This window comes from Stegodyphus dumicola, chromosome 12 (assembly GCF_044657685.1).
Source record: "Stegodyphus dumicola isolate Sdum_Otavi_A_Nest chromosome 12, ASM4465768v1".
Classification (NCBI taxonomy): Eukaryota; Metazoa; Arthropoda; class Arachnida; order Araneae; family Eresidae; genus Stegodyphus; species Stegodyphus dumicola.
The window spans coordinates 113,442,851-113,454,852 of NC_140779.1; the positions used below are offsets into that span (position 1 = coordinate 113,442,851).

The window sequence follows — 12,002 nt, forward strand, 5'->3', positions numbered from 1 at the left end:
TCTGGAACCTGTGAGAAGAGATGAATTTAGGGACAGATCACCAAATTTAGAATGTTAATTTTGAGGTCGCCAATTATTTTTTTGAAACAGCTATCATATTTGTTATATCTTACATATCCCCCCCCAATTGTAATATATTCAGGAGCAGGAACCTTGATGGTGTAGAAGTATTGATCCATAATGACTAGGAAATTAGAGACGAAGGCAGATTAAATCTTCAGTTTTATTTTCAGCAACATGTTGCGGCTACACACAAGTCGGCATATTAAATGTGCCTGCTCCAAAGGGCTTACATTTTTTATAGATTTGCAGCAAAAAAAGAAGAAGCAGACAAACTGCAGTCCATCTAAAGCAAAGCGTAGAAAGAAAACGCGTAATGTTCAGGATAAAATCTTAAGTCAAACTGAGTTAGTTTTGGTTCTCAAAGCATTTTGATTGGATAGTTAATATTGCTGTAAAATTATTATTGGCTGCTTTAGTTCAATTTACATCACCAGAATTACATAAGAGTCACATGACATAGATTTTTCTCGAAATGACGCAGTGCAAATAGATGTTGCTATTTTTAGAATACAGAAGGGAAACTCATTTGCGCTGCTAATTTAATCTTTTACATATTCTTTATTTTTCTTACACACAGACAAGTTGACCAAGGAAACAACTCTATAGTGTTTATTAATATTGTATAAGTTCTCTTTCAGTCTGATTCATGGGTCTTTAAAAAAAATTTTTACCCATAAATTGTCTCAGAAGTCAGAAAGACAATGAAGAAAGCTTCATTGTTGAACAGAACATACTTTGTGTTACATACTAACTGTGGAGCGAAAGCAATTAAGCTGTACCCTCCAACATTACTCTACCCCTCGATAACTGGAGTTGGACTCAATCCAAAAAGATGGAGAAACTTCTCTCCTTATGTGACTCATTATTACGCACTCTATCATGAACAGGTAATGCTTGTATTATCACTAGATAATGTTTTCTTCTCATACCTAATAAATATTTTTTTTTTGGTGCTAATAATAATGATCCTATTCCTTATATTTGCAGCATGGATTATGCTTTAAGAAGTAAGAACTTTGATTCTGTTTTATTTATCTGCTAATCTCGAATAAGGTGCATTCCAATAGTAAACAAATAAACTGTGCAAACCTTCAATATTTGATCATGAGACTGACTGCATATTTACTTACAAACGCACAAAACATAGTGAGGTAAGGTATTAAGAATAAAAATACAAACAGAAAAGATACACTGCCATAAATTACCACTGGATAATCCAAAAAAGAAAAGCCAAGCCTGTCTTCAAAAGCAAAACAAAACTAACATAGTTGTGTACTATGCATTCGAAAAACAGAAGCAGAAATAAATGGCTACTAGCTTCAAAACTAAATATTCAATTATGAAACTAAACAATAACAACTATCAACAATGGAAATACACAATTGAAATGATTCTGAGAACAGAAAATTTATGAGATTCAATTGCAAATGATACACCACAAAAAATCAATGCTGAGTGGACTAAACAAAATGAACAAGCACAAGCTACCAAAAGTTTACTCGTAGAAGACAACCAAATTATACACATAAGAAATAAAATAACAGCCACAGAGATATGGAATGAATTACAGAAAATTCATGAAAAAAGAAATCTTTCCAGTAAACTTTACCTTCTCAGAAAGCTACATATGTTAAAAGCAGAAAATGAATACAAGCTCAAAGAACACATCAAGAAAATGCTTGAAATTGTAGATGAACTGCGAGGAATTGGTGGAGAAATTAAGGACAGTCACATGGCAGTACTCTTAGTAAGTGGTTTATGGTTTACCAAAATCTTCTTACAGCTTTAGAAGCATGCACAGAAGAAAAATTAAAGTTGGAATATGTAAAAACAAAACTCACTGACAAATGCCTAAGAAAAAAGAGGCACACGAACAAAAGAAACAACTACCTTCAAAACAAATTTAAACACAAAAATGAAATATTTTAATCAACAAAAACGCGGTTATTGCAAAAAATTAGGACACTTAAAAAAAGAATGTAGATTCTTAAATAATCACAAAAACAAAAATAACTCATTTTTTGAAATGAAAAGCAAGCAAATTAAGGAAATTATGGAACTAAACAAAAAATGAAAAATCGCTGTAAATGAGGATACATACAAAGATGAAAATAAAAATAAGAAACTTCAGAAGACTGAGAATTACATGTTCGAAGTCACCAGAAAAAGAAAATTTCAAAACTCAAACTGATCAGTTGATTCAGAAGCCACTTGTCATATGACGGATAGCATAAACTTTTTCACAAAATTAGATAGAAGTAAAACTGAGCAAATAACAGTTGCTAACAGTACTGAGATGAAGTCCGAAGGCATTGGAGAAGGATACTTATACTGTACGGATGATGAAGATAACGAAATGGAAGTAAGACTCATGGAGATTTCCTGACCTAGAAGAAGGATTAATATCCGTACGAAAAATTACAAACATAGGGTTTACGATTGAATTTGAAGAAGACATTTACAGAATAAAGAAGAAAAATAAAACCATAGGAATTGCTAAAACATAAGGAAATTCATAGGCAAAATCTGGACAGTTGGTTGCCATACCATAATTGAATCACAAAGAAGAAAAGACAAAATTACAGCTGCAAAAGGAAGTGAAAATAGCCCAGATCTTCGGCATAAAAGACTATGACACAGAAATTATGAAGCAATCAAGAGGCTAAAGAATGATGACCTGGCAACTGGAGTAGGAATTGACCTAGAAAGTAAAAATTAAAAAGAATGTGAATGCTGTAGCAGAAGCAAAATACCTGAATTGACGGTATCACAAGCTAAACAACTATAGAGCAAAATCAGTTCTAGATTTGATGCGTTCAGACATTTGTGGACCAATCGGTACAGCATCATTTAGGAGGAAAGAAATATTTCATTCATCGACGATCATTTGAGGCGCACAGCGTTCTATTTGCTAGCTACAAAAGATGAAAGCTATATCCAAGTTGAAGCAATTTGTAACCATGAGGAACAAATTTGGAAAGAAGCCAAAAGTCTTAAGAACAGACAATGGAGGAGAATATACGAACAAAGAGACTGTAGAATATCTAAAGGAAGATGGAATCGAATATCAAAGCACTGTAGCATATTCACTGCAACAGAACAGTAGAGCAGAAAGAAAAATCAATACTTCATGGAAATGACAAGGTGTGCACTATTTGATTCAGGATTCAATAGAGAATTTTTGGGTGAAGCCATAATGACAGCCACCTATCTACAAAGCAAGATAAAAAAAAAAAAAAAAAACATGATATGAGTCTAGAATAATAAAAAATTGAACTTAAACCATATCAGAATTTTTGGCAGCACAGCTTACTATCTAGTTCCAAAGCAGAAAAGATGTAAACTATTATAAATTTGTAAAGAGCAGAAAAAGGAATTCTCGTTGGATACAGTGGCCTTACTAAAGGATATACAATTTACATGCCACATACAAACAACCTTATGATCAGAAGAAGCCTAATATTCGATGAAAACAAAAAGGAAGAAATATCTTGTCGATTAAATGATTAAAATTATAAGTTCTGCCATTTGGTGCGATCACTCTGGTACTGGTCCTGACTGAGATAGTTGGAGAACAAATGTCCCTCTTATCCAGGCTGCCATCAAATGAACTTTGGTGCCAAGTGAAATTTCCAGTAGTAGTTAATAAGTGATAGATAATTACATATGCAAACTGATATTCGAAAAATGCATGACATCATGAATTATCAACTTCATAATTATACTGCAAAACTACCTTAATTATCATAATTTAAAACAACTTTCAATTATTTAATTTTGATAACAAACATAAAAATGTAAAATACATTAAAAAATTCTTAAATTTATTTTATTCAAAAAATGATAATGGTTCCATAAGATATGAAATATGCTAATATGATATTTGTAACATACATATTAAACATATTAAAAATGTATTATGTATAAAATTTCCTGATTACAAAATATTTCTTGGTAAATGAATTACATCTTGCAATAACTCATGTATTGAACAATACGATTAAAAGTTCTAATCCAACACTAAGAAGCTCTCCAATTTCATTTCACTTCTTGACATGGATTAAAGCTATTACCTATAATTTATTTATGATTATTCACTTCTGCATCCTGTAGCCTTAAGAGTAAGATAATCAACTAACGTTCAAATATACTTACTCTTATAATTTCAAGCATAAAATGATTACAGAGTGATGTACTTTATATGATGCAACAAATTTCAAATTATAATATTCTAAGAATTGTTCGAAACACTGCCAACATGAATCTGAAAGCTGATTTTGCATTTAGAACACTTTATTTTCTAAACACAGGACATTTTATTAGAGATTGAATCTTTTTATATAAGAACTATAAAAATATTAACTTAAGAAACTTTACAAGATTATCAACTGAAATAATTTTAATAACAACAGCAAAATAAGTTGATTAAATTGACATCACATAATTACATATAGTCAAAATTGGGTTATAATGAACACCTCTGCCCTAGGAAACAAACTATCCTTTTGGTTCCATTTAATTTCATTTTATACTATTATAGCAAACCTCCAAAAGTATGAAATTCGATATAACAAACGGTGTGCATATCTTCAATTGAAATTTGGTGTTGTGAAGACTGTGTGTCCTCTCAATGTGGGGCAAATGTTGACCTGGTTATCGAAGTGGCCGTAGTCATGATTCTCTCCAGCACAGTGCAGCAATTTGATGCATGGAATTCTGACATAAAAATATAGTTGTTGAAGACTAGAATGGAAATAGGAATCTAGCAGAGTGTTCCAGACATCATTTATATGAAGTATCATATGGAATTGTTGCAGCTAGGTACATGCCGACATACCAGTTAAGTTAACCACCTGTTCTTCGTATGTTCCTCCTTACATGTCATAGGGAGACATATCTTGTTTATCTTTGTTAAGCATCTTATCATATCCTTTCATTATTGAACTCATAGAAAGTCTTCATTAGAATTTATGCTTTACCTGCACCAAGTATTCTCTGGTAGGCAATAACGTTTTACACTATGCAAATACCAACAACATCACCAAGGTTATGAGACTCAGTTTTGCAAGTGCCCAAGAAGTCCACTGAAGTTGTAAAGCTCCGTCTAAGTAGTAAGTTAAACATCTGCACTTTTCGGTGGAAAATAAGGCAAGCAAAACTATTTCTTTTTTCTTTGACTTTACTGATATTGTATTAAATTAATGAACCAAGTTTTCAAACTGAGAAACTAGATAACATTAATTTTGAGATATGGCCTTTCCAAGTGAAAATGGTTTTAATCCAGTCAGAACTTGGGAAGCCACCATAGGGCAGTTAATCAACTAGAAACTTTTGAAACTGACATAGCTGAACTTCACAAGTGGGAAGTTAAAGATCAAAAAGCTTTAGCAGTTATTGCTCTGAGCATGAAATCATCTGAGGTATTACCTTGTTTCTTTCTTACAAATTGTAGATAAACTTGCAGAAATTAGATCTGAAATTCAAGAATTCCTATTTTGCTATTAAATAGCTTAACTGAAGAATTTGTGAGCTTTAGAATCATGACAGAAGGTTAGGAACAATTTCCTGACTTAAATATGCTAAAAGTTACTTGAAGAATCTAAAATTAAAGCAAAAGAAAACAACAAAATATGGGATGCATTTTGTAGCAATCACCGGACTACACTTCTTGAAAGACCCGCATCAGGGTAGTGACGCAGCTCGAGGAGAGAAGAAACAGACAGGCGTCAGAGTTCACTGACACTCTTGACTTGATATTCTGATGTACACTGTTAAAAGCTCTTATTCTTCCGATTTTGGAAATGCTGTAATATTTCCAGGCTTGCATAAGTAATGTAAAATAAATTCTAACTTGAATATGAATAATTTGCATCACACTTTATAAAATTTTAACATTTTAATATGTATTTAGTGTAAAACACTAAACACCACGGGAATGTAATAAAGACGTCTAAGAATGTGAAAGACTTAATGTGCTATAACTGTAAGCAAAAAGAACACAAGGCATCAGAATGTAGAACAATTTAAAGCAAAAATCCTAATCAGGAGTCCTCTAAACAAATTTTTTCTCTCAGCACTGTGAACACAATGCAATAATTAGGAATACATAATTAGCTACTTGATTGGGAATACATAATTAGCAAGATAATTCCTTATGTGCAATGTTTCTGTTATTAATAAATTTATATTAATTACCGAAACAGAAAATGAAGCTCAGTTAGCAAATAATGAATTTATAGAAGTCAAAGGGAAAAGGAAAGTTGAAATTTATGCAAGTGTCAATTCAACTTCACAACACATAATAATACTTAACCATATCGCATATGTATGCAAATTAAAAATGAACTTAATTTCAGTTAACTTAGTGACACAATGAAAATGTACTGTCTACTCTAGAAATAATCAGGTGAGGATTAAGGACAGAAATAAATGTGTAGTCTTACAAGCAATGAAGCAAAATGGGCTATAATGCTACAAATCAACATGATGTACCAGAGGTTTCAAATGTCACAAAAAGTAATGAAAATATGCCAAACAGTAAACTTAAACAATGGCATCAAAGGTGCCGTCACTTAAATCTAGCTGATTTAAAAGCAATGCACTGTAAAAAGATTATGCATGGTCTAAAGACAAAATGTAAACAAAGAAGGTTACCATTCCTGAAGGAAGCACACACAGTAAACCATGATATTCTTGAACTTGTACATACCAATAGTTTTGATTCCAAAAATGTCACATCTTTAGGCAGTGCAAAATACTTCATAATACTCATTGGCGACAAATCGGCAAAAATTACTGTATATGCCCTATGGAAAAGGTCTGACTCCCTTGAAGCATTTAAAAAATACAAATTTCAGGCAGAGAAGCACACAGTGAAGCAACTGAAAATACACCGAAGTGATAATGCCAAACAATTTAAAAGCCTCGAATTTGTTCAATTCTTAGAAAAAGAAGGCATTAAATGGAATCTCAGCTGAGTATAGCCCATAAAATAATGGAGTTGCAGAGCACACCAATTGTACCCTAGTTGGAATGGCCAAATGTCTGCTGTTAAAGTCAAAATTACTCCAGAAATGATAACAGCAGCTTATATACATAACCAATGTCCTATTAAAAGAAGATCCAAAATGCTCAAAGAAATTTGGTTTAAAAGATACCTGATAGCATCGCATTTAAGAATCATAAGAACCAAAGTTTTGCATAAACCAATTCGAACAGGAAAAATAAATTTCTCCCAAACAGCGAAGGCTACATTCTTATTGGATACTCTGAGGAAGCAAAAAATATTGTCTTAGGAAACCTGGAACTTATGAAGTAATAAAAAGTCATGCTGTCAGATTTTTGGAACTGCCAGAAACTAAAGCAAGATCAGAAATTTTAACAACTGACCAACAAGAAATCATCAGATTTGTTCCTACTGAAGAAAATTCAGAAACCAACTAAAATTCTGAAATGCTGTAAACTCTGAATTTTTTGCATATCCAGAAACTGTAGAGAAAGCTTTATTCAGATCGATGAAGATAAGTGCACAGCAACTATGCAAGAATACAATTTTTTAATGAGGAACAATATGTGGGAATCAACTGACTTGTCATACAATAGAAAAGCAACTGGATGCAAATAAGTATTCTGAGTAAAGAGCAAGGTGGATGGCACAGTCAAATGGTGAACAGTTTTTCAGTCAGCATTTATATGAAGTATCACGTGGAATTTTTGGAGCCAAGTACACGCCGACAACCAGTCAAGTTAATCACCTATTATTCAAGTTATGTTTCCTCACATATCATAGATTGGTATATCTTATTTATCTGCTTATTTGTTACGCTCAAGGAAAGCACATATTAAAATTTATATTTTACTTGCATCAAGTACGCTTCTTTGGTAGGTAGCAATGTTTTGCATTACGCAAATACTCTCAACATCACCAAAAGCCAATTAACATCTTGTTATTTATTTGTACTTTTATACTATTACAGATAAAATAAGTATATGTAGTTATAAATGTTAATTCAAGGGAAGGATCAGAATCATGACTTTATGGAAAGTAATTAATGTATACCATATTTATAGATATGATGATACATTTCCTATTAAAAAGTTAAACTTCTCAAAAATCGCGGGGAAGTGATGAAAAGGAAGACCACCCACTTCATAGTTGGATCGTGCGGAAAAGAATTTGAAACTGATAGAGGTAAATCAATGGGAAGCTGTGGTGCCGGATAGGGTCAGATGGAGAAAACTTAGAGAGGCAGCCTTGGCCTGTAATGTAAGCTGTAGAGCTCATGAAAAAAAAGAATTAATATATAGCAAAATTTGAAAAGAACCCCCAACAAATTTAATAACTGCACACAATAATAATTCTAATTAAATCTTAGTATGATTTTTTTAAAATAAGATTTATTATTCACCTTTTTTTTTTTTTTTTTTTTTTTTTTTTTTGATAAATGTGAAATGATGTTGAATAACTTTTCTTTTCCTTTCTTACTTTTCCCCCGTTCTCTTTTTTTTTTTTTTTTTTTTCTTTATTATTATTCATTCAATTTTCGCATGTTTTTGCGAGATAATCCATTTTTTTACCGGACTAGAGCAGTTGTATATTCATTAGATTTTAATTTAATAGCTAAAATGCTGTATTAATCATAAATATTAAATTAATTAAACAAATTTTAATTTTGAATGGTGATTGGACAACAGCTTATTGCACTGCAGGAAATGATATGAGATAATGCAGATTAATTTTAAAGTGATGCAGTTTGTAAATTCCAGAAAGTGGGCACAACCAAACTAAAATCAGGAATTAAAAGGAATATTTCTAAATTACGGTTAATAATTTTCTTTCATATTTTATATCTTACATACACACTGACGAGCCGAAACATTATGACCATCTTCACATTTTTCAATGAACTTATCTGGATGATGTGGAAGGCATGTGGTTAAGTAGGAATGGTATTAAACTGTTGCTTGACGAAGGTAAGAAATCATTCTTATACTTCCTTTTGAAAGTGATAAGAGAGGCTGCTTGCTGGTCAAAGTGAATTTGACAGAGGGCAAAATTTAATGGTCCAAAGACTCGGAACGAGTCTCTCCAAAACTGCAAAATTGGTAGGTTGTTCACAATCTGCCATTGTTATTATTTATGAAAAGTGGATAAATGGTGATGAAACCAACAGTAGACTCCTCAACAAGTAGTAGGATAGTTCAACAGTAGACTATCCTATCCATTAATATACACTTTTTTGATGGCAGGATCTCATAACTTTAAAAATAATCTGCATCTGGAGAAGGCAGATATCAAATTTTAATATTTTGTTTTTCAAAATCCAAGAAACGTTGGATGTTCATTCATCATCAGACAAAAAGGATGTCGGAGACTATCCCACTTGGTACAGCAAAATCAGGACCAGACAGTGGCTCAGCTGACTACACGATACAATGCATGTCCAAGTGTAAGTGTTTCAGAACACACAGTTGTTGAAGATGGGACTGCGTAACAGACATCCCACTCGTGTGCCTCTGTTGACCAAGCGTCATAGTGAACTATGCCTATAGTGGGCCTGGGAACATTGAAACTGGACCATGTACAAGCGGAAGACAGTTGCCTGGTCGGTTGAATTACACTTTCTTATTCAGTACGTCAATGCTCGTATCAAGGTACACCACCTTCCAGGCAAACAATTGCTCCCTTCCTGTACAGCAAGCAGGTCATACGCAGGCTGGTGGTGGTAGTATTATGCTTTGGGGATGGTTCTCATGGGCAGCTGTGTTACTTTTAGTTGTGGTAGAAAAGACCATAAAAGGTGTGGACTATCTGAAAATAACTATGGATGAGTTGCACCCTTGCATGATTTCTGTCTTCCCAACTGGAAATGGAATCTTCTAGCAGGATGTCACAAGAATCGAATCGTGTTGGAGTGGTTCGAGAAGCATAAGGATGAATTCCAATTAATGTCTTGTTTGCCAAGACATTAATCTAACTTGCCAAATCTTAACCTGATAAAGCACATATGTGATGTCATGGAGCAGAAATAATAAGTTTAAATGAAATGCAGGAAAAAATGAGTATAATTTAATATTCCATACAAGGAAGTCATGTGGTGGACACATCAGATTTTTTTAAAAACTGTAGAATAATCAACCCAATATAAATTATAACAAGGATTAAAGGTACTCATGTATTATCTCAGTGATCATGACGCTGTTGCCAAACAGTATGATTTAATGCTAATTTTGCATAAACATGGCATAAAAAAACACTCATAACACTTGTACAGTCTAAAGTCGTTAATTCGGACACCCATAATCCGGACCTCAAAGCTAAAAACTTTCTGCACATGCGCCGCGTTGACACGTGCGCATAGGCGTTTACGCGTGCACGTAAGACCTTTACGACTGCGCATATGCATATGCGCAAGTGCAGAATACGTTTTTGCGTGCGTGTTTAATGTATAATGGACGGTATAAGCTAAAATTATCTATTTCAGTTAATGTTGATGATTGCGTTGTTCTTTAATCTTCGAACTGGATCCAGCTTATTACTTTTTTCAGACTGTAAGAGCAATTTTATAAAAGTAAACTTGAACTTCCGATTATGTCAAATAGAATTTCCGATGCTGGAGCTCCCAAAGGATCTACAAAACAAAAGTATGTTTCGATGTCCATCAAACAAAAAGTGGAATTGCTGCAAAAAATGGATAAAGGCATGAAGAAGGTGACAGAGAGGTTAGTGAAAACGAAAAAATTTCGATTGACAAGTTAGTCGGTATTCTCGGCACACCAATTACGGGACTTGAACAGCGGAACTTTGTAACTGAACAAGAAATTATGTCTGTTTATAGAATTAAAGAGAAAGTATTATCACATAAAAAGAAGCAACTTGAACAACTTACATTGAAAGAAATGTTTAGTAAAGTAAACAAATAAATATTAAGCTTTTTTTTTGTAAATTTTGATACTCTTTAGATCATAATTGTTCTTTATTTCATAAATTACGGTTTCATACTTTTAATTTTAGAATTTCTGTATGCCATCTTACAAGATTTAAACTGATGATCTATAATCCGGAAAAATCGATAATCCGGAATCGCCGAAGTCCTGACCAGTCCGGATTAACGACTTTTGACTGTATTTTCATTTGATGTAACAGAACTAATTTTTTATAAGCCACCTTTTGTTTTTGTGAAAAAAATATACAATTAATTCTTAATGCTGTACTCTTTCTTGGATTTTGAAAAACAAAATATTAAAATTTGATATCTGCTTCCTCCAGATGCAGATTATTTTTAAAGTTATGAGATCCTGCCATCAAAAAAGTGTATATTAATAGATAGGATATGCTCAGCTGCATACGGCTGACAAAACAGCAGCAGTTTGTGATCATCCCATGCTAAACAGAGCTTCCAGTTACATGAAAGGGCAGAACAAAATAGAAGAAATCGAAGAAAGCCTTTTACGAAGCACAGAAATGAAGCAGGTAGGAACACTGATTGTTTATTAAATAAAAAAGGCATCGATTAATTCAGAATTCCACAGTGAAAACTCACACTCAATGGGATAATACATAAGTATCAGATAAAGCATAGAAAAGATATTCCATAAGTCTATTTACCAAATCTGGCAGAGTACTTTTATATAACTTAACCATAATTGCAAAGCATATAAAGTATTAAATAAATACATACATACTTTTAATGTTTTTGACTTATTCTGCTTGTATGCATCTAATGTAGTGATAAAAGCTATGTAATCATTACTCATCATTCTACCTAGGCCTATGACAAACAGTAAAACATTACATGTGTAATTCAAACAAAATAAAACAAAATTGAGAAATTTTTTGTTATTTCTTAAAATTTTCATGTACACTGCTCTGATCTACTGGGCCGATTGATGATTGCGTTCTTCATGTCTCGAAAGCGCGACTTAGGATATATATTAGA

General features: G+C 32.7%; 1 protein-coding gene across 2 annotated transcripts in view; it reads right to left on the reverse strand.

Annotated features, from left to right (window-relative positions):
* LOC118188445 (phosphatidylserine lipase ABHD16A) overlaps positions 1-12,002 on the reverse strand; it is a 69,446-nt gene that overhangs the window by 36,773 nt on the left and 20,671 nt on the right. For both annotated transcript variants that reach the window (XM_085806808.1, XM_085806809.1), the window contains one exon: positions 11,749-11,834. In XM_085806808.1, coding sequence (XP_085662934.1) covers positions 11,749-11,834 — 86 coding nt within the window. The remainder of the gene's footprint in view (positions 1-11,748; positions 11,835-12,002) is intronic.